At 39.4% G+C, this 24,404-nt stretch overlaps 1 protein-coding gene across 4 annotated transcripts in view; it reads left to right on the top strand.

Moving 5' to 3' along the window:
• The window catches only part of LOC123502760 (glutamate receptor 1-like), an 815,513-nt gene that overhangs the window by 156,027 nt on the left and 635,082 nt on the right, over window positions 1-24,404 (top strand). For all 4 annotated transcript variants that reach the window (XM_045252006.1, XM_045252005.1, XM_045252004.1 and 1 more), the window contains exon 3: window positions 17,857-18,009. In XM_045252006.1, the coding sequence (XP_045107941.1) occupies window positions 17,857-18,009 (153 nt within the window). The remainder of the gene's footprint in view (window positions 1-17,856; window positions 18,010-24,404) is intronic.

Genomic DNA, 24,404 nt, shown 5'->3' with positions numbered 1-24,404 from the left:
GTGTTGGGGGTAATATAAATAAAAGTCATAGTCTCCTCTTAAAACTAACTTTGAATCCTTTCTTTTGTAGCTTTTTTCAGCTTTCTAACATGACCTTGCTACGTATTCTTAAAATGAGTATTTTGATATGCATCTTACTATTAGAGAATCTGTTAATAAATAATGAGTAAATGTTTTTTTTTTTTTAATAAACAAATACAACTGTACTTAGTTTTTCCAATATCATGTTTATCTGTCACCCCATTTTTTCCTCTGTACTGACGTATTTTGTTTCCAGTCGTGTAAATGTAGAGCACAATATTAATGTTTTAGTTGCAGTGAATGTTTTATACGCGATGAGTTCACGTAATTTTACTTGGCGTGGAAAGAATCATGTGTCATACGTGTTAATAATGGCTCTTTCATCACCTTTATGAAGGATGACTGAATCTGTGCCTGTGTGACCTGTGACATATGGAGAGAAAAAAAAGTGACACGCATTAAGGAATTATCCGTGAATTATACCGATCTCCGTGTTATGAATGTGTTTTAGCTTCGTGAGTATTATTAAGTGAGTGTGTGTGTGTGTGTGTGTGTGTGTGTGTGTGTGTGTGTGTGTGTGTGTGTGTGTGTGTGTGTGTGTGGCAAAATGATGATGGAAAAGGAGGGAAAAAATATGCACTTTGAACTAAACATCTACATAGTTTTCATTTTTACTTTATTTCAGTTTATTTTTCACTGTCATCGAGCTGGACTACTTTTATTTTTTTTTTTTTCCTTACGGTGGCGACGAAGTAATAGTTTTTTTTTTACTCTCCCGTACCGCGGTGAGAGATAAACAACACAAGGAAATATGGTCTGGCGCAATAAGTTTTACCGTCGTGCTTCGCAGATGTGGGAATGCGTGCGCACTACAGTATTTGCAACATAATGGCAACACTGCACATTTTAAGAGGAAGGAAAATCAACGTAAAGATAATGAGTCCTGGGAGCTTCCGTTTTATTTCACACACACACACACACACACACACACACACACACACACACACACACACACACACACACACACACACACACACACACACACACACACACACACACACACACACACTTACATTTCATTGAGGTGCAATTTCATAATTTTCACAGGTCCTTGTTTAGTATTATGAGCACTTAGTAAAATTGCTTTATCCATCCTACCTCTAAAAACCGACTGATGCAAATGAGTTAGCAACACCTGTAGCTAGCTTATCCACACACACACACACACACACACACACACACACACCTGTTGTAGCAAGGAAAACATACAAAAACACACAAAAACATAACTCCGCCAAACTCAGCGCAGCATACACAAGCAAGCTCATATTCTCTTTGTATGCATTTTTTTTTCTCTTTTCCCTGACTGGTATTTTCTGCCTGGTTCTCTGTCTAGCTGGCTAACTGTCACTCACTCACTCATTCTATCTCTCTGTCTGTGTCTGTCTTGGTTGAGTCTGTATCCGTCTGTCTTTCAATGTTTGGTTGTAAGGGTTTGTTTGTTTATCCACCTGTATGTATTTCTATCTGGGTACATCTCTCTCTCTCTCTCTCTCTCTCTCTCTCTCTCTCTCTCTCTCTCTCTCTCTCTCTCTCTCTCTCTCTCTCTCTCTCTCTCTCTCTCAAAATCAGGTAACGAGGGCCATAAAGCTGCACTGTCGCAAGGTTAATCGAAGAATGCACCTGATCCCACCTCCACTTCGGCCCGCCCGCCAAGGAGCCTCACCTGGCCAGGGAACACCTGCATAATCCATTGCCATTATCGTGTCCTGAGCATACCCGAGGAAAACTGATGAGCTGCAAGAAGGCAAACAATAACGTCCCCGACCAGCTTCTGGGAACTGATGAGGGAAAGTTATTTAATGAACGACGCGAGGAGAAAAATGTTATATTGTCATGAAGGGTTTTGTTAAAGTTGGCTGAAAATGGAGGTAATGTCAGTGGAGGGCATGAAAAGTTGAGTGGCACGGGTTTAAGGCAATACTGGAAAGCTCACTCTCGCTTCCTACCCACTTTGCCTCCTAGATATTATGTGGAGAGGACCAAATAAACACACTTGTTAGGCAAAATGTTTTCTTGAATATTTTTAGACTGGAACTCCAAGCCACCGCATGAAATATTATGAAGGATAATTTTTTTTTTTTTTTTTTTTGAGAGCGAGTGACATTGAGTATTTGCAGATTGAAATGTAAGATGATAAGCAACGTTTACCATGTTTCTTTTTTTTTTTCTTATAAAATGAAAAATTGAAGGTTGTCAATTTATTTCTACAATGTTAGTAAAGAGAAGAAAAAAGAAACAGGACGTTGAAAAAATGTTATATTTTTCTTTTCTGGCACCTCACCTTTCTTCAGCGTCATATTTAAGAAATCACAGGTAAAATCAGGGACACAAAATGCAAAAGATTTTTTTTTTCATACGCGAAGTCTCAGTAGAATTAGCACGCGATATATAATGTAACAGATGAAAGCTGACAAATTATCCATTCCGTGAGCACTGTAATCGAAAAATCAATGTTGAGAAAAATAAACAAAAACGTTTCCAACAATACCACAATTACGAAACCAGTAAGCCGAAATAATAAAAAAAATAATTCTGATTACAAGACACTGTCGACTCCACAAACCACAAACAACAATAACAGACAACGAAAACAGATCAAGGGATCTCAATCAGTCTCCTCGACATCATAATTAGAAAGAGAAGGCAAGGAGTGTCCGGGAAGCATCCAATATTTGTGAGCCAGTTTGGACATCAGCGTGTGAGGGTATCAGCAACCAGGCGCCAATAACAGTCAGTGGGTGGCAGCCGGGGTACACAGGTGGCTAGGATGTGAGGGCGAGAGTATCAGCTGGGAAGGAAGAGTGTAAATAGGTATGTGTGTGTGTGTGTGTGTGTGTGTGTGTGTGTGTGTGTGTGTGTGTGTGTGTGTGTGTACGTGTTTGAATGAATGACTTACTGATTGATTGACGGACTGACCGTGTCTAAACTTAGATAAAAGAATGAGTGAATATATTGATAAAAGTCAAAACTAGAATGCATATTTAATGTATGACCTAGTGTGTGTGTGTGTGTGTGTGTGTGTGTGTGTGTGTGTGTGTGTGTGTGTGTGTGTGTGTGTGTGTGTACATGTGCGTGTGTGTTTGATTGCCCACGTTCTATACGACACCTGTTTCCATGGTGTGACAGGAGGATTGTTGCGAGAGACGGAAGGTTATGTGTATAATGTATTTCATCCAGAATGTCAAGAACGTGTTATGAATCGTTGGCAAAAAATGAAAAAAAAAAAAATGATATGGAAATACAGTTGTCGACGTATCGCGCAGACAAGCTGTGCAGAGAGAGGAAATTTATTCATAAAAGTCAGTAGACAGATGGGTTAAAAATAATTGTTAGGGAGGGGAGGGGGAAACACAGCCAAGTGAGAGTGACGTTTGCTTCATGAAATTATTATGTTGTGCTGGTGTGTGTGTGTGTGTGTGTGTGTGTGTGTGTGTGTGTGTGTGTGTGTGTGTGTGTGTGTGTGTGTGTGTGTGTGTGTTTGTGTGTGCATCGTTTTCTTTATATATTGACATATTGAAGTTGCAGTGTTACTATTATTATTAATCCTCTAACTACTATTCTTCTTCTGCTACCAGTACTATTATTACTACTACTACTACTACCACTACTACAACAACAACAACAACAACAACAACAACAACAACAACAACAACTACTACTACTACTACTACTACTACTACTACTACTACTACTACTACTACTACTACTACTACTTCCACTATCACCACCACCACCACCACCACCACAACAACATACACTAGACACACCTTAAGACATCTGCCTATCTTTAGAACTCTCCTTGAATCTAACGCCTGTGGAGCGATGGCATAGCGTTGTGACCCCTGCCAGCTGGAGGCCTGTTGCTGCTCTTGACTGGTGTCAATATTGCGCTGTCGTTCTAGCTGGTCTTGTCTTTCCTCCCGTGCCATGAAAGAGAGAAATGGCCATAACGTTATTTTTCTCGCGGTCAACACATCTACCACCTCCGCATCCGCTCCCTGTGTTGTGATTCCTGGTGTCCGTGTGTTGCTTCCTGCCAGACATTTGTGAGCTGTGGTAGGTTAGTGGGTGTTGTGGACATTGCTCCTCCTGTGTGATTTTGGTTCTGTCCGGTAGTTTTTCTTATGATGGACATTTGTTTTGTTTTCCAGTTTTTTTTACTAGTTTGGTTTTGTGTTATGGATTGCGTTTATTTGTTGTTTTGAAGGGTTATTGTTTATCTATAACTTTATTTTAGATAAATTTTAGTATTTCTTTTTGTTTTCAGTAATTATCTAAGTTGACATCACTTAAAATTATTTAACCACTTTACTTTCAACATTTATACCCCTCCTTGGAATTATAATGTGAAGTAAAGCTTTTGTATTTTTCTCAGCATAATTCTGATTTAATCTGGTAATCAACTTTTGATGATAATCCGTTATATATTTATAACATTTATCTATTTTTGTTACAAGTAAGAGATAACACAATATTTTCACCTGCAAAGTTAATATATTTATTCTTTACATTTTAACTCTTACGTGATTTATTTTGTTCCACTCAGTTTATATTTTCTTCAATCTGTATGTTTTTTTTTTTTTTTTTTCTTATCACGTTGTGGATGCTTCATTTTGTGTACGTTAAGTCAGTATGTGTTTTCTTTTCATTTCACCCCACGCACTTTCCATTCTACCTAACAACTACTACATGATATTTTTGTCGTACCTAATTGTTTAAGAAGTGGGCTTTAGAGAGGCTTAAATCTTCCAGCACAAAATCCTAAAGCTGTTCTGGCGCAGGGAACACGATCGCATAGCTTTAAAAAATGGAGTGGGAGGAAAGTAATTTTATTCAACACAAACAATGACAGGAACGTGACTCCGACTTAACGTGCTTTTCTCGCTCTAGTGGTGTTAACATGCCTGTAAATATTTGTTGACGCGCTCACGAACGTGCACGTGTGTGTGTGTGTGTGTGTGTGTGTGTGTGTGTGTGTGTGTGTGTGTGTGTGTGTGTGTGTGTGTGTGTGTGTGTTTCCTAGTCACTTCTCTGCCACATCTACTGTTTCGCGAAGGGAGAACAAATTGACAGCGACTTGACTGGTGTACACACACACACACACACACACACACACACACACACACACACACACACACACACACACACACACACACACCGCGTAGTGTAGTGGTTAGCACGCTCGACTCACAATCGAGAAGCCCAGGTTCGAGTCCCGGTAAGTGGCGAGGCAAATGGGCAAGCCTCTTAATGTGTGGCCCCTGTTCACCTAGCAGTAAATAGGTACGGGATGTAACTCGAGTGGTTGTGGCCTCGCTTTCATGGTGTGTGTTGTGTGTTGATGTGGTCTCAGTCTTACCCGGAGATCGGTCTATGAGCTCTGAGCTCGCTCCGTAATGGGGAAGACTGGCTGGGTGACCAGCAGACGACCGAGGTGAATCACACACACACACACACACACACACACACACACACACACACACACACACACAGTAAAAAGGAAAAAAAATCAGTAGATATTCACGGCTGCCTGTGTGTATACGTTTAAACCTTATCTCTCATGGTGCGTGGTGTGTGTGTGTGTGTGTGTGTGTGTGTGTGTGTGTGTGTGTGTGTGTTACATGGGTGTGCGACAGTCACGATTGCGTCAATGGCTGGTGTCATGCTGTGAATGGCCGTCAGAGTTACGCATACACGCTCTCATGCCTCACATTGTTATGAATCAGCGTACTGTGTTGGTTGTTTGACTTATTCATTTGCTGTTTTTGTAAGAGTTCGCAAAAAAAAAAAAAATAGAATGATAGAAATGAAGTAGATTAAAATGAAAAAAAAGAAGGGATAATTAGTAAGAAAGGGGAAAATGATCTCATTGACCCATTTGTAATAAAATGCATCGAAATCAGAAAAGAAACAGTAATCCAATGAAAATATGGGAAATGGCATTACTTCGGTTATTTAGATTTTAGGAAAACGGGATGAAAATAATGTCAGGAATAATACACACACAGAGAGAGAGAGAGAGAGAGAGAGAGAGAGAGAGAGAGAGAGAGAGAGAGAGAGAGAGAGAGTAAAACTAAGGCTATCTGTAAAAGAAATCTGGAATGAAAACACAGAAATACCAATGAAACTATGGCGCTATCTCTCTCTCTCTCTCTCTCTCTCTCTCTCTCTCTCTCTCTCTCTCTCTCTCTCTCTCTCTCTCTCTCTCTCTCTTTCTTTCTTTCTACACATGATGCGTCGGGAGGGAAAGTTCAAAGGATTCTCTAGAGAAAGAAGAAAAGTAAGAACACAAGAGAGGAAATGAAAGAAAAGAGAATGATGAAAGTAAGGAAAAAAGGAAAACTTTCTTGATTGACCAGAGAGAGAGAGAGAGAGAGAGAGAGAGAGAGAGTGAGAAGAGTGAAACGAATGAGGAAGTGTCGCACGAAAGAGAGAAAAGGACAAAATATTCTGCGTGCATCCTTGAAAGATATTGGATAGATGCTTTGCTTTGGCGGTGGCAGGGACATCTCTCTCTCTCTCTCTCTCTCTCTCTCTCTCTCTCTCTCTCTCTCTCTCTCTCTCTCTCTCTCTCTCTCTCTCTCTCTCTCTCTCTCTCTCTCTCTCTCTCTCTCTCTCTCTCAGGCATCCTCAATGAATAATTAAAAGAATAATCTTAACTCATATTCAAGTGAGTTTACCTTTCTCTTCATCTTTTTAGGTCAACCGAAGTACCTTTTTTTTTCTTCAGTTTTTATTGGTATTTCCCATTTGCTTGGTTTTAATACTTAATGGGTGTTCGTTCCTGGCTTTATTTTTAACTATTACTTGCTTTTAAGCTTTAATAATACCGAGTGAGGAATGCGATGGTGCGATTCCACGATTTTCCTTAATTGCCAGGAAGGAAGGAGTGGAAATACTTGATGATTGGACGTGTGCATCTGTTTATTGTTATTCATTGGTGTGATTTGGTGTATGTAGAGGAAGCTATAGGGAATGTGTTGCACTGGGGGTGTGTAAGATGAATTTAAGATGTTTTGTGATTGATGATGTTACTGATTTTGTTATTGTTTTATTTTTTTTCTAATTAATGTTCATAATTCTAAAGGAGTAGTAGTAGTGGTAGTAGTAGTAGTAGTAGTAGTAGTAGTAGTAGTAGTAGTAGTAGTAGTAGTAGTAGTAGTAATAGCAGTAGCTGTTGTTTTTGTTGTTGTTGTTGTTGTTGTCGTTGTTGTTGTAATAATAGTAGTACTGGTAGTAGTAGTAGTAGCAGCAGCAGCAGCAGCAGCAGCAGTGCAGCAGTGGCAGCAGCAGCAGTGCAGTGGTGGCAGCAGCAGCAGCAGTAGCAAGTAGCAGTGGTGGTGGTGGTGGTGGAATAGTGCAGTGGTGGTAGCAGTGGTGGCAGCAGTAGTGGTGGTGGCAGGTGGTGGCAGTAGTAGTAGTGGTCAGGTGGCAGCAGCAGCAGCAATGGTGTAGTAGTAGTAGTAGCAGCAGCAGCAGCAGCAGCAGCAGCAGCAGCAGCAGCAGTATTAGCGGTAGTAGTAGTAGTAGTAGTAGTAGTAGTAGTAGTACTAGTAGTAGTAATAATAGTAGTGAAAATAATAGAAATAGTATTGCCAGACACATTAAGTGAAATTAACAGTATCGATCTAATTAAGATTTTTGCAAATTTTCCAAACAACTTTGATGAGTTAGGTGGAGGTCATTTAGTTGAGCTTCATGCTGAGGAGGAGGAAGGACGAGGCGAAGTGAAGCAAGGGTTGGAGCGGGCGAGGCGGGGGGAAAAGGAGTAAAGAGGAAAACTGTAAACGCTGCATAACTTAAAGGGAACTCTTGTCTTCATCACGAGAAAGGAAAAAGAAAAGAGTAATCCTTCGCGAACTCTCACAAAGGAAAGAGGAAAAAAAATGAAGAAGTAAAGGACGGATACTCAAAGGCAAAGTAAAATGTATAAGTAGCTAGATAGGTGAGAGAGAGAGAGAGAGAGAGAGAGAGAGAGAGAGAGAGAGAGAGAGAGAGAGAGAGAGAGAGAGAGAGAGAGAAAGAATGTGTGAGACTAAAAATGATGAATAAGGATTTGGGAATTATGAAACTTTTAGATCCTTATCAGTAATAAATTAGTTTTAATGGCGATGGTCCATCCGTTTTAGTTACTTTTCTCTTCAATATTTCACGCACACACACACACACACACACACACACACACACACACACACACACACACACACACACACACACACACACACACACACACACACACACACACACACACACACACACACACACACACACACACACACACACACACACACACACACACATGAATATTGAATGACCTGATATGTATGTTCGTGGACTTATTTATATAGTGTTTTGTAAGTAAATAAGTTGGTTTATTGATTAATAAAAATATAGCAATACTACGCAAGAAGATGCAAAATATTATTGAAGATTTCAGATCAGAGATGTTCCAAGTCATTATTGTTTATGTGTACTTATGTGTACTTGTGTTTTCAGGCATGTAAAGCGTTGTGTAATTATTAAAACCTCGTGATTATTTTCTTTAAATGAAGTATTTTTTTTTATTTTCGTGTCACATTTCGAAATGAATAACTCACACACAATCTTTTTGAAGTGTTTTATTTATCTATTTTTATTATATAAAATTTTCAAAATATCTGTATACAGCTTCCTTCCACATGTAAATACTTGAAGTTTTTTTTTTTTTTCATTGATTGAAGATATGGAAAGAATGGATCATTTGTAAAGTGTTGCAAAATTTCCCTTACGAATCTTATTTGTAGTCAAGTTCAGCGAAAACCTCTCAATATTTTTAATCGTATATCTTGGGCCTCCGTTTGTATTTATTTGGCTTTCATTGTTGTAAATAGAAGAAAAAGAAACTTTCAGCAAAATTTTCCTTACTGTCCTTACTGCGTCTCATCCTAAATCAAATGATGCACCAGAAACTCTTTATCTGATGTCTTTATGTCTTTTTGGGAAAGAAATCATTCAACAAACTCTGCAGACGCTCACGTCAGGGAAACCTTTTCAAAGACATCAAACTCCCTAAGTCCCCCTCCAGAACTCCTATAGTGGTAGTTTTCCAGGTGAAGTTTTTCAATAATGATCTCAAATTCCTCTTTTCTCCCTCCCAATAGACCTAGAACGCTGTGCTACATAAAAAAGTCTTAAGCCTAAATTCTTTTTCCTGCATGATTTGGAAATAAAAGACTGGAAGAAAAGTAGAAATGGAAATGTGAGAGTAAGAGTAGTGTTGGCCTTATGGAAAATCAGGCTCATCTATTTTTATTTGTTGCATGAATAAATAGACGAAAGTAAAGCAGACTTCTTCTAATAGAAGAATCGATGGAGATCAAATCAGATATCCATTAAGAAAACGCAAGAGAGCAGAATGGAAGAGCCAACGAGGAGAATTTAAGAGTCTCCCCTTTCTCTCCCTTCCTTTCTCTGTACCTTCCTTTCTTACGACCTCGGGATTATTCTACGACGCTTCACTGATGATCAAATAAACTCCCCTACGCTCTCTCACAAAAAAATATACGGAACATATAAATTCATTGAAAAAAAAACAGTAAATATATAAAAGTTAAGAACAACTCGGACGGAAAACAGGGATGAAGAACACACGTCATTCTTCACATCCAATTGGAAAAGTGAGATGTCTTTCTCTCTTTCTCTCTTGCTCTCCCTCGTTGAAATTTTTATTGTATATTTTACCTCTTTTTCTATTCAGTTTTTTTTTTTCCAATACTATTTTCCTTTCTTTTTCTCCTTTTTTCCCTGTCCTTTGGCGTGGGCGGTGATGTGAGGGAGGAATGCAAGGGCGAGGGAAGATAGAAGAGGATAGGTAGGTATCCCGATGGCGTTCTCATGCAAATCACTGCTCTCTGGCGACGAAAAATCATTACTGCTCGGCAATCTCTAGGGAATGCAACAGTCCATCTTCGCCAAGTCAGGAATTTTTTACCCTCCGCCCCTAGAGAGAGAGAGAGAGAGAGAGAGAGAGAGAGAGAGAGAGAGAGAGAGAGAGAGAGAGTTGAAATTTATAGAGCTATAAGATTGTATAAAATAAACACACACAAAAAAAAAAAAACATTACAAACTCTAAACCAAATTAAATACACACATTTTTAAAACAAGAAAATATATCAATAAAAAAAAAAATGAAGTGAATAGATGAATGAATGAAGAAAGGAAGGAAAGAAGGAAAGTGAAAGCAGCTGGTCAGCGTAAAACTAGATGGTCATTTACCTTTTTGCAGTTTCTTGCTTGTAGGATGTGGATGGTGAGCAGCGGGAGCTTGAAAGGAAGATTGAGGGGCAGGAGGGGAGGGGGCGGATACATTGGAAGCATTTCTCGGGGGGATAAGAGAGGGAGCGTAAATCTGAACATAACGGTTGAGGTCACCATTATGCAAATATATTCAAGAATTACTTTCATCTGCTTTACTTGAATCCTGAAGAAAAAACGGCTATGTTGAGAAAGAGAAGGATGAAGGGAAGGAGAAGGAAGGGAACGAGAGAAGGATGGAGAGTAAGGAGGTGAGGGAGGTAAAGGAGGGAAGGAGGAAACATTGAGGACAGTCTTGTTAGGAGAGAAGGTGGAGAGAAGAAAAGCTGAGGAAAGTAAGATGGAAAAGAGGGGATATAGCAAGGAAGAGAGAGAGAGAGAGAGAGAGAGAGAGAGAGAGAGAGAGAGAGAGAGAGAGAGAGAGAGAGAGAGAAGAGGAAAGGAGAGGGAAGGAGATGAGATGAGAGGAGAGGAAAGAAGAGGAGAGAGAAGAGAGAGAAATGAGTGCCGGTAACGATAGTAGAAGAAAGAGTGAGATAGGAAATGCCCTTAGCGATGGATACAAACAGGAAGGAAGAGAGAGAAAGGAAGGGAAAGGCAGGCAGGAGCAGCGACGTGAAAACCTACAGGTTCCGTCTCACTGGCTGGGTCTCCGGGTTCAGTGACTCGAGACTCCCAAGCACCGTGTTGAAGTTATGAACGAGACAAACTGATTTTGAACCTTGACGTATTTATTTTTTCTTTTCTCTGGTTCATTTCAAAACTTGTTTGTAACTTTTTACTTAATTAAGTTAATTGATTTATTTATCCGGATATTTTTTCACTGTGAGCGTTCATTAATTATCCTTTTTTTCCTTTTTTCTTACCCTTCACAACCCGTTATATTGTTAATTATTTTCTATTAAACTCCAAGTTTTAGTACCCTTCAGTCAATCACTATATTCCTTTTAATTATTCATAATAGGAAAAGAAACTAGAGCAAAACGAAAACTTCACCTGTACTATTTTTTTTTCATTAGTTTAACATAATCTTTTATTTTAGGAAAAAAATAACGTTATTAACTTTAATTTAATCTAAACGAATCCCTCCCTCCAACAAATCACTTGCTCCTCACTCTAAATTTATTATTATTGATTTCCCTTGTACTGTACGCGGTTTGTATATATATATATATATATATATATATATATATATATATATATATATATATATATATATATATATATATATATACACACACACACACACACACACACACACACACACACACACACACACACACACACACACATAAAAGAAAATATAGTTCCTGTATATAAAAGTAGGACGAAAAATTGCTGATGTGAAGAATAAAGACAAGAGCTTGTTTCGTGAATAATGTTTTTTTAAGCATTACGAAAGGGAAAACACGGCGCCACTCGACCACCTCATGAATGGACTGCGAGAGAGGGAGAGGGAGGGAAACACTGCAAATATGTGCCTTGAAAAGTGGACGGCCAAACGAATAAAATTTTTATTTAGGTAATGAGAAGTGAAGAAAGCTTAGCTCAACATGGTAGCTGACAGGGAGAGAGAGAGAGAGAGAGAGAGAGAGAGAGAGAGAGAGAGAGAGAGAGAGAGAGAGAGCAATATCAGTAATGTGTGCTTATATGTGAAACTGGGTAGCAAACTCTTTCATCATGGCACTAAAAAAATATTGTGTTTTTGTTGTTGTTCTTGTTATTATCATGATCACTGTTATTATTTTCTTTACCAATTACAATGTTTGTTTTGGAATGTTTACTATGATCATTACTACTGGTACTTCTCTTCTCTTCCTCCTCCTTCTCCTCCTTCTTCTGTGCTATCCTGTATTCACAACTAATAGAATAGAATATCTACCTAAATACCATAGTAAGGATCTCACGGTCTGTTGCTCTTTGGATTTCCTTTGTACCTTTGCTGTCCTTGGTAATCCTCCCCCTCTTCCTTCTCCTGCTACTACTACTACTGTTTTATTATTTCATGTAGTATGAGCGCTGGCATAGGTGAAAAAATAAAAGTACATTAAAAAAAAAAAACAGCGGTGCCAGTTCCTAAAGACAAAAAAAGATGTCACCCAATTTTGGTGGGTAATTTGGAACTTAGTAAATTATATTACCATTTACTATTCCCTTATTATACGAAAACTACATCAACTTTGAGTCTCTCTCTCTCTCTCTCTCTCTCTCTCTCTCTCTCTCTCTCTCTCTCTCTCTCTCTCTCTCTCTCTCTCTCTCTCTCTCTCTCTCCCTCCCTGGTCACTCAGAAGCTGCAGGTTCACAGGTACACATTTTTTCATCACATTTTCAACTTTGCTCACGTCACTAGCAGCTCGGCTCTCTCTCCTGCCGCAGCAGGGTAAAAAAAAAATCTACAAAAAAAAAATCATATCTGTACTGGAAGGTTCAGAGGGTGGGAGATGGCAGGGAGAAGCAGCAGGGTAAAGGTGGTGGTGGCTGTGGTGGTGGTAGAAGCAGCAGTGGTTGTATTAGATGGAGGAGGAGGAGGAGGAGGAGGAGGAGGAGGAGGAGGAGGAGGAGTATATGAATGCCTTGAGGGAGATAGAGACATGATCTTCAGTGTCTTCGATGGTATGTAAATTAAATTGATTTAGGGTTAGATGAAATACATTATAATAATATATTTTTTCATTCATAAACACATCCAAAATACCTATATGAAGACAACAACAAAGAAAGAATATAAGAATTTTTTCACCTACTTTATTTTTGTGTTATGTTAATAATGTGCCGAGAGTTTCTTGATGTGTTCCAAGTGAAATGAACTAGATCAAAGCTGCGATTGTGCAATCTTTAACACGGTAATTCCTTCGGTGCTGAGTCCACAAACGTTTCAGTTATACTAGATAATCTAAGAACATTTTTGCAAGTATTCAGATTAGAAAAATAATCAGTTTAAGGTACATTACTTTATACAATTTCGTTGGGGAGTTACTAGTGTTGTGAATTAGATATGAATGAAAAATAATTGTAACAGTGTGGTCATGATTGAAGCATTGTGGTAAACGACAATATAAACAATTGTTTGATGTTATTTTTGTTTTCATTCTTCATTGTACCTTGATGGATTACTGCGGATAGAAAATTATATCAGACTTCACAATATTTTATACTATGGACGTGAAAAATAAATATGTAGTGAATACTAGCTAGTAAATCATTTTGTCAGTCTAAATATCATCGCATACACCTTTTCACTTTTCAAATAATTATTTAACCTTTTAATGTATATAACTTTTGCCTGTTTTACTATCACCTTAGCATAAATGTACATCAGGTTTCTTCATGGGGATCACAAGGTCTGTACTTTTATGTGGCATCACTAAGTACTAAGTAAGCTCTAACAATATTATATAGGTAAAACATAGGCAATGTCAATGAATGAGTTGTAAACTAAATAAAACTATCAAAATTATGATGAAAATAATCAATTGGACAGCTTCAGTTATGAGTTATGCTCTTCATGATTGGAAGCCAACACCTGGGCATTCAATTAAGCTCGAGGAAGAGGTGCGGCAATCAAAGCTTTATCTGGTGGTGCGCTGCTCATGAGTCTTCACTTGTAGCACTAATTAATACATAGGCCACTAGCTGTGTGGACGAGCGCGAGGTTGAATACTACATTATGATTAAACGTTGCTGAAGATAATGGAGAACAACATCAACGTCATTGCTAACTTCATTACTGTTTGTTTACGTCCATCAACATTGCGCTATACGTGGCGAGTGTTGCTCTAGGAGGCTGACTGGGGGGTGGATCAGAGAGGAAGCGGTGTTGGGAAGAGTAGTAGTTACGTGTGTGGTTGGAAGGTGGGTAGTGTATCTTTGTGGGCTCTTGGAAAGGTGTGTGTATGTGTGTGTGTCATCTCTTTACCAATTTTTCCCTCCTTATTTTCCTCTTGATCTATTTTTTTTCAATTTTTCTCCTCTTTTTCCTTATTCAGTGACTATTTTGTTTTGTTCTTCCTTCTTGTTTATTTTTTCTCCTCCCATTCTTTCTTTCATTCTTACTTTTCCTCATCTCTTTTCATGTCTATTTCGGTTTTTATTTGTTCTTCTTCCTGTTCTTCTTCTATTTCGTCCTCCACTCATTTTTTATTTAGTTCATTATATTCCTCATCCTCCCTTTTTTCTTCCATTTTGTGCTTTCTTTTTCCCTTCTGCCTTCTCTTCTCCTCTTCTAATTCATCCGTCTATTCTTCCATTTACTCTTTCTACTTTCAATTTTTCATTTTCTTCTTCCACTTCATCGTTTTCCCTTTTTCTCCACCAATTCTTCTTTATCTTCTTCTTCTTCCCTTTTTCTCCTCAAGTTTTTCCTTATGTTCTTCCTCCTCCTCCTTCTCCTTCTTTCTTTTCTCCAACTACCTCATTTCTTCTTTGTACCGTCACCCATCTGTTTCACCAGCTGTCCGCCTTTTCACTTGTCCATTCTTTACCTCTCACCACCACTACTCACTGCCACCACCACCGCCGTTACCACCACCACCACCGCCACCACCACCACCACCATCAGTCACGAGCCATTTGTACTACTTATTTTGTTTTTATTCAGTGAAATTAAATTAATCTCGGGTAATAACGTGGCGGAGTGGAACTAGTCTGTTACTGCTCAAATCTCTCTCTCTCTCTCTCTCTCTCTCTCTCTCTCTCTCTCTCTCTCTCTCTCTCTCTCTCTCTCTCTCTCTCTCTCTCTCTCTCTCTCTCTCTCTCTCTCTCTCTCTCTCTCAAGTAAAGCTGTGTGTTTACGAGGCAATCAAGGTGAAGGAAGACTTTGAGAGCTCAACCACGAAGCTTAACTCCCAGTGTCCCTTTGCGAGAGAGAGAGAGAGAGAGAGAGAGAGAGAGAGAGAGAGAGAGAGAGACTTATACCAGAAGAAAAGAAAGGATAAGATGAGGGTAGATGCAAGAACGACACACGAGAGATATCAAGGGCAAGATTATAACAGTGAAGAAGGAAGGATTAGTGTGAATGCTCTGGCACCTGGAAGGGAGAGGTGGAAAGAGACGTGGAAGGGGGAGGTGGAAGTAAAAGGAGAAGAGAGAGGTGAAGGAAGAGGAGGAGAGAGGAGTTAAAGAAGAGGTGAGGAAAACAGGAGAAAGGAAAAGCGAGAGAGAGAGAGAGAGAGAGAGAGAGAGAGAGAGAGAGAGAGAGAGAGAGAAAAGAGAGAGAGCATATATCAGCACTAGAAAATATGTAAATTGATAGACATGTGCCCTTTTAGTCGGGAAATGCCATCAAAACTGAATCCTCAAAATCTTTCCACACGAACTTGAAGAAAGAAGACTGAGGAGGAGGAGGAGGAGGAGGAGGAGGAGGAGGAGGAGGAGGAGGAGGAGGAGGAAAGGAGGAGCAAAAGAAGAAGGGGGAACGAGGAGAAGGAGAGTCTGAAAGAGATGAGAAGGAATAGGAGGGCGAGAGGAAGTGGGAGGTAAATCCGATGAGTAAAAGGAAACAAAAGAGAGAGAGAGAGAGAGAGAGAGAGAGAGAGAGAGAGAGAGAGAGAGAGAGTAATACAATGACTGAAAGACAAATATATATGAGGAAAGGTAAGGGGAAGAAGGAAAACACTAATACGTATACAAGGTTAGATGTAGCAGAGGAAGAAAAAAAAGTATATATATATATGCCCTAGCGAAAACCACCCCTGATCGCCCAAGGTACTGTTTTGATTGGCTGTTAGTAAAGGCTGGTTCTCGTGTTTTATCCAGTGATAGTGAGTGTTGAAGGAATACATATATGTTATTTTATGTTTGCTCTGTTGTTGTGCTGTTATGATTTTGTTAGCTGATAAGGTTGTAAGACAGACAGAGAGAGAGAGAGAGAGAGAGAGAGAGAGAGAGAGAGAGAGAGAGAGAGAGAGAGAGAGTAGAAAGGCTGACAGACAAAACAAACACATATTATAAGATCCACACAGGACCCTCTCTTCCTTAATTAACACACACACACACACACACACACACACACACACACACACACACACACACACACACACACACACACACAACAGGAAAGGTCAAACACAGTGGCAGACAGACAGACAGACAGGACTCATAAGAAGATAAATTGTATTAACCCTATCATATCTTCCACCTAACTTTCCCTTCCCTAATATATCATGTTCGTGAATTTTATCATCCTTTCCCCTTAATATATTATGATGCTCGTCCTCCTTCACCTTCCACCTCTCATGCATCACTCTTATTTCCTTACTCTTGCTCTCATTAGGTCAATCTTTCTTTACTTTGTTATGTATATACGTATTTATTTTTCTTATTTTATTAATATTCCTTTTTTTATCATTTTATTTTCCCACCAGATTTCCTTGAGACTTTGTTATATTATCGTGCTTTTATTATTTTTGTCTCCCTTTTTCAGTGCGTAAAATTTGTTGTTTTTTTTTCTTCCATATTAAATTTAGGTTTCTCCGGAATTATTAATCCATTTGGCCTTAATTTTTATTCCATGTGTTTTATTTTATTTGTTTATTTATTTTTTTTTTTTTTTTGCCATTCTTTTCCACAAGCGCTAATATTCTGCTTGAAATTCTTAATCACAAAGCCACGTAAAATGCAGAGAAGATTAAACCAGTGCAAATAAAAATGAACAATGCAAGAGAAGGAATTTAGTGCCACTGTATTGTTTTATTTTTATTCTTGACGTCTTGTCCTACCATTTTTTTCATTTTCATTGTGTGTGTGGTCCATTATCACTTTTCATTTAGTGTTCTCAGTATTCTTCCTTTTTCAATTGATGTGTCATAGTATAATTTTGCTTTTATATTATGATTTCTCCTTGCCTTTGTTCTTCAGCATTTAATTTTCATATGTTCTATTTCCACTTGTATTTCTCTTAAGCTTCTTAAAATCAAGTGTTTTTGTTTCTGAAAGCCTTTGTTGAGAGGGCTTCTGTTCTTAATTCCGATTGTGGTGTTGAAAGTATTTCTCGCTCATTTTGGTCTTTTTATTCATGTTTTGTCTTCATATATGGCTCATCTTCCCATGATTTTTTTTTTTCAAGTACACACACTTAGCAACACATTTGTTTTTTTCTTTCTTTCCTATCTTTGAATTCCATATCAATTGCAAGTCTTCAGTTCAGTTTTTAGTAACACATTCTAACCAAAATATTCTAAGAATGACATTCTAATTCCAACTCTCCTGATACATTCACTTTTTTTATGATATATTTCAACCTTGCAACATTCTAATGATCTAACATTCTAACTAATCTTCCAAACACACACTATGTCCTTTTCCTACCATATTCGAACTTATTTTTTATATTTCCATCATTTTTTTATTTTTTTCTAACGCATCCTAACTCCTTCTCATGATACATTTTAAATAAAGTTTCTAGCATTCAAATAAACTTTCCTGCCACTTTCTGACTCCTTTTCATGATGCCTTCTAACACATTTTCCTTCGGTTTTGCAGGCGCCATATTCGACCAGGATAATAGGGAGATTCAGGGCGCCTTCTTGCACGCCATCCAGCAGCACAATCAAAACACCACAAGCAGGAGACTTCAGCTTCACGCCTTTGTGGACATCATAAGCACGGCAGATGCCTTCAAGATCTCCAGACTGAGTGAGTGTTTTTCTTACCTCAGTTGTTTCTCGTCTTTTTTTTTTTTTTTTTTTTTTTTTTTTTTTTTTTTTGTCTCATCTGCCGTTTGCTTCTCCAGGTACTTATTTAAATATTAACTTTTTTTTTTTTTTTTAGTGTTCCCTCTTATGCCTTGATGTTTTTATACGTTTTGTTCCAGTGTATTTGTTTTATTGCATTTTTTTGTTGGTATACATGTAACAAACGTTGTCTTTCCCTCTTTTATGTTTTTTTTTTATATTTCTTTCTTTTCTTTCTTCTTTACGAGCTTCCTTCCAGTATATTTATTCTATTTCATATTTTATTGGTATGTTTTTGTTTTTCTTTTGGTACTAGCGTGTGACATCCTTGAAAACAAGCACTTTTTGTCGTCGTGTAAGATATCTTTTTTTTTTTTTCATATCATAACATTTTATTCATAGTTTTTCTTTAGTTTTATTTTACATGTTTTTTTTTCTTCCTGACTGTGTTTTCCTTACTACAATAATATTCACGATGTCTTTGTCCTTCCAAATGCATGTGTGTGTGTGTGTGTGTGTGTGTGTGTGTGTGTGTGTGTGTGTGTGTGTGAGTGTGAGTGTTTGTTTGTGTGTATGCGTGTGTTGTCTTTAATATCCACTTTCATTTGTTTTCCAGGCTGTGTAACTTTTTTCTTCTTCTTTTTGTCTCTCGTCTAGTGTTCTCTGTTCCCTTGCATTCATCGCGTTGCGTTTTCTTTTCTTAAGTTCTGGCTCACACTAAAGCCGGAGATATATTTAGACTTCTGCGTATTATATCTTGTAATGAAACACTACTATTTTTCTAGGAAGAGGATAATGGGTACGGAATGTCTTACTCTGCTTTATAATGTAGTGCTTTGAATTTAATTGATCTTAAAAACATGATTTGATCTTTGAAGTTTGAACTCAGTTGAGGGTGAGGCTTTTTCTTCTTCTTCTTATTATTATTATTTTTTTTATTATTATTATTATTATTATTATTATTATTATTATTATTATTATTATTATTATTTTGTTATTACTATTATCATTATTATTGTTGTTGTTATTATAATCATCATTGTTGGAATTCTCATCACGTTTTTATTTCATTGTTTTTTTTATTTCCTTTTCGTTCATATTAATCTTCATGTTTTCTTTTTTTTTTTTTTGTATCCCTTCTCTTTCTCTTTTTCGTCTTTTTGATATTATTCCTCTATTTATTTTCTTGTCTTCTGTTCCCTGTTCTTCTATTGCCTTCTACCCTTTCATATCTCCTCTCATTTCTTCTCCTCTCCTCTTTTCTCCTCTTCTGTCCTCATCTCCCCTCTTCTTTCCTTTCCTTTTATCCTCTTTCTCCTCTCCACTTCCCTCATCTCCTCTCCTCTCCTTTCCAATCCACTCCTTTCCTCTTCTCTCGTCTCCTCTCCTCTCCTTTCCTCACCTCTTCTTTGCTCTCCTTTCCTCACCTCTCCTCTCTCTTTCCACGCCTCACCTACATTCTTGTCTCACCTCTGCTTCTCCACTTCTTCCTCTCAGCATGCATATTAAGCATCAGCGGAACCTTCTAAAAATCCCACAATAGGTGACTTGACTTTCGTGAAGCCGTGCGTCTCATAGGTGGATCTTGGAAAAACTCGCATGGATTTCGCCAGCCTTTCCCAGGACCAAGTGGAAAGACTCGTGGACAGCAACAAGGCGGTGAATGGACACGATAAATTAAAGCCAGTTAAAAGTGAAGTGATAGAGACGCTCGTGGGTGGAAAAAGGTCGGAAAAAGATGCGATGCTGAGGCTGAAAGTCCCGTGTTGCAGTGCGGGACGAGCGGCCTTAGGGATATGAGGGAAATTTCCGGTGATAAGGCGAATTATTTCAAGATGAATGGAGGGAATGGCAAAGAGGTGATAACAAAAGAAGCCTCGTTCGCATCATGAGCACCTTCCCGTGGTGGTGGCGGCTGGGTTGGGAAAGAAACATCAAAGGAAACAACGATAATATTCATGTAAAGGGGAAATGTAAGAATGTGGGAGGGGGAAAAGTCTGCGATTTTTCCGGTTGTAAATGCGAGATTCTGAGGAAAGATGCAATGCTTTTCTGAAATAAATGCTAGGAACAAAGAGAGAGAGAGAGAGAGAGAGAGAGAGAGAGAGAGAGAGAGAGAGAGAGAGAGAGAGAGAGACAGACATGCAGACATGCAGGAGACAAACACAAACAGTCAGCTAGCCAAACAGACATAAATACTGCCAGCTTGCGACACACACACACACACACACACACACACACACACACACACACACACACACACACACACACACACACACACACACACACACACACACACACACACACACACACACACACAATTATAAACAGAAAAAGAATAAATAAATAGATAAATTAACAAAAAAAAATTAAGCATGACAAAATTGAAAAGAAAAAAACAATAGGGAATAAATACAATTCTAACGCATTGGCTATATATCCATAACGATCTCAACAACAATAACAACAACAACAACAACTTCAACAACAACAAATACATAATGCTTTCAACATCATCATTTTCACTGCAAGAATAAAAAAAAAAAATTGAACTGGTATATACAGGAGAGTTTTCTTGTGTCTCTTTATCTCCCTCGTTTAAAATGTATTGACGGAGAGAAGTTCTGTAGCAGCGGCTGAGGCGGAGAGGTAGAAGAGTCGTGGTGGGATGTTTTTAGCGTGGTGTCCCTCGGGGTGGATCAAACCAGGGGTCTATCACGCTCCATTGTGCAGCCTCTCCGTCCTCAGTCCCCTAGAAGACAGCTCTCTCACACACACACACACACACACACACACACACACACACACACACACACACACACACACACACACACACACACACACACACACACACACACACACACACACACACACACACACACACACACACACACTCTCAACCTAGCCAAATGCAGTTACTTTTACGTCTCCCTTGCTTCACCTCATTACCTTCCCCTCTTCCCATTCTGTCTTCTAGATCATAGACTAGTTCTCTTTCTCGTTTTCTTACTCCACTCTTCCGTCCTTGTATTGTGTTGTTTTTTTACGTCTCATGACTTTGTTTTTGTTGATTGTTTTTTGTGTTTTATGCTTCTTTTTCTTTTTTCCTACTTCTTTTTCTTCTTTTTCTTCTTCTTCTTCTTCTTCTTCTTCTTCTTCTTCTTCTTCTTCTTCTTCTTCTTCTTCTTCTTCTTCTTCTTCTTCTTCTTCTTCTTCTTCTTCTTCTTCTTCTTCTTCTTCTTCTTCTTCTTCTTCTTCTTCTTCTTCTTCTTCTTCTTCTTCTTCTTCTTCTTCTTCTTCATCATCTTCTTTCTCTTCTTCATCATCATCATCATCATCTTCTTCTTCTTCTTATTTTTTTTTTCTTTGTTTAGCTTTGCTCTCTCCTCTTAAGCCTCTTCTCGTCGTTGCCATTCCTTGTATTTCTTTTCAATCCGGCTCAACCCAACGCCTCCTCGCCTCCTCCTTTCCTCCTCCTCTTACTCCTTCTCCCTGTCCTCCTCCTCCTCGTCCTCCTCCTCCTCCTCTTCCTTCAGCAGAGTCTACGTATCATATTTCGTTTCTTGTTTTTAATTTATTTTTACTTTAAGGGGGAGCTGAAAGCCTCGTCCTGTTTCTTTTTCATGTTCCTTTTAGTGTGTTATTTTTGAGTACCGTGTTACACGTCTTTGTCTCATTTACTCCCAATGCTTAAGTCTTCATGCTTTTCACCCTTTTCTTTTTATATTCGACTTTTCAGTTTCTCTAACTTTTGCGCTCATATACACGCGCATGTACGTACATAAACACAAAAACCCAAGCACACACACACACACACACACACAGACACACGCACACTTACATTTTTTTTTTTTTAATACTGGGTCTTCTCATTGTTTATTCAAGGGCGATGTGGAATTGGCTTCTGCTGGAGATACTTGTGCAAATGCAAGTGTGCGCTCATCACGTCTAAGAAACTGCTCGGTTTATTACGGTGACATTACGGCTGCCTCTCCCTGTTTATCGCGAGGGATACCGCGATCTTGCCAACACTCCAGGACTCTTCACTGCTGGGAGAAACTCACTAAAATCTTCCCCGCTATCCAGTTCTGGAGTCCTGAGGGGAGCGTTAAGCCTTGTCTGAGAAATATTCGAGTGCGTGAGCGTTATGGCCGATTATGAGAGCATTTGCACAGTCCCTACAGACCTCAATACAATAATAACACTTACCTTCTTGGGTATATGAGCATTTATAAGAGATTATGACGGCATTAGCGAAATTCCTACAGTGCTCATTGGGCGCGGCGATCTAGAGGCTGGCGTTATCAAGGGATTTGGGAAAGAAGGAGCCACCGCCAGAAGTTTGGCGGGGCGAGTACGTTGTCAGTGTTAAGGGTTGCTGTGGGCAGGACGCGGCGCTGGGGTGTCGTGGCGATGGCTGGGTGAGGCAGAGTGAGGCAGGATGAGGCAGGGTGAGGGAAGGGTGAGGAAAGGGTGAGCAGAGGAGGGGAGCCGTGGTCATTAAACACACACACACACACACACACACACACACACACACACACACACACACACACACACACACACACACACACACACACACACACACACACACACACACACACACACACACACACTGCACTGCCGAGAGAGAGAGAGAGAGAGAGAGAGAGAGAGAGAGAGAGAGAGAGAGAGAGAGAGGCATATATGTAAATAAATAGGGATATTCATACACCAAACAATAGTATGAAAAATGAATATCCATCATTATATCATTTACAGAGGAGTATACGACTTGCTACCTGAACGTAAAAGTCACACACACACACACACACACACACACACACACACACACACACACACACACACACACACACACACACACACACACACACACACACACACACACACACACACACACACTAGCGAAATAAAAAAGACCAGTCAAACTCAACAACAATAATTACCAAGCAAAAATATAACGAGTTACAGCAATAATAACCAAACACAAAATGGATAAACAAAAACCTAAAAACAAGCTCAAACTGAAATAATAATAAAAGTAAAATTCCAACTTTCACCCCAAAAAATTATTCTCTCGACCGAAAATTTACCCTCGACATAGTGACTGCGGCGCTACTTGGCCCGCGGGTGAGCTCAGTTGGGGCCAGGCAGGACGGAGGGAGGAGGAGAAGGAAGAGGATGAGGAGAAGGAGGAGGAGGAGGAGGAGGAGGAGGAGGAGGAGGAGGAGGAGGAGGAGGAGGAGGAGGAGGAGGAAGAGGAGTAGGAGGAGAAGGAGAAGGAGGAGGAGGCGGAGGAGGAGGAGGAGGAGGAAGAGGGTACTGGTGCTGTTCTACATTCATAAATCCTTTGTACACAGTCATCCAACAGCAAACACGGAGCTGCGTAATCCGTGGGGCTAATTAAGCGGCGTTGAAAATATACCACCGTACTGAGCGAGAGGAAAAAGGTCCAGCGTTAGCGTGAGGGAGTTTACGCTGTGCAGTGTCTTGTGTGTGCTGTGCCTTAGTGAGCTGTGTGTTTTGCGCCGCGGTGTAGCTGTTGCTGGTGTTTCTGCTGGTGCTGTGTGGCCTCCGCTGCCTCGCCTTCCTCCCTTTGTTTTGTTTTACAGCCTCGCGTTGTCCGCCGAAGCTGAGCAAATGATCTCGCTGCGAAGAGTTACGGTGCATGCAGGATAAATGCGTGAGTCTTTACCCAAAATTACCTGTCTGAGTAAGGCCGCTTATTATTAGCAGCTCAATGGTCAATAGCAAACTGGCGGTGCTTGAAGATTCCCCGCCATAAAGCCGTTACGGAGCATTCAGACTTTATACCCTGATATCGGGGAGGGAAATAAGAAGGGAATACTTTTATAAACCCAACGCGGAGATAAAGTATTGATTTGTGCCGCGTATCGGAAACCATTATATTTAAATTAAGGGAATTCACCAAAAAAAAAAAAAAAAAAATGGCACGAACACGGAAACTAAGGAAAACGTAAATATAATACATCTTACTCTTGTGCCATCTCTTCAGAATATAAAATGACGAAGGAATCTCGAGAAAACTCCATCCCTTTTTTGTTTTTTTTCCGGCACCATGTATTCTGGCGGGCACGAGGAGAAGCAGCGGAGTGTCGAGGGAAGAGTGGAGTTGTCTGGAGACGCCGCAGTGTTCCGCCGTTGCATTAGACTCGTCGAGGTTGGGCGGATGAATAGCCTTCCAAGAGCCGTCGAGGGAGCTGTGTGTGGTGCATGGTAATGTGGGGAGAGTGAGGCGCCCGGTGGAAGAGAGAGAGAGAGAGAGAGAGAGAGAGAGAGAGAGAGAGAGAGAGAGATTGGTATATATTTTATTTTTGGGAATTTTGCTTCATATAT

The sequence above is a fragment of the Portunus trituberculatus genome, chromosome 12 (assembly GCF_017591435.1).
Source record: "Portunus trituberculatus isolate SZX2019 chromosome 12, ASM1759143v1, whole genome shotgun sequence".
Classification (NCBI taxonomy): Eukaryota; Metazoa; Arthropoda; class Malacostraca; order Decapoda; family Portunidae; genus Portunus; species Portunus trituberculatus.
Note: the sequence above shows the minus strand (reverse complement) of the source record. Positions and strands in the feature narration are given on the sequence as shown.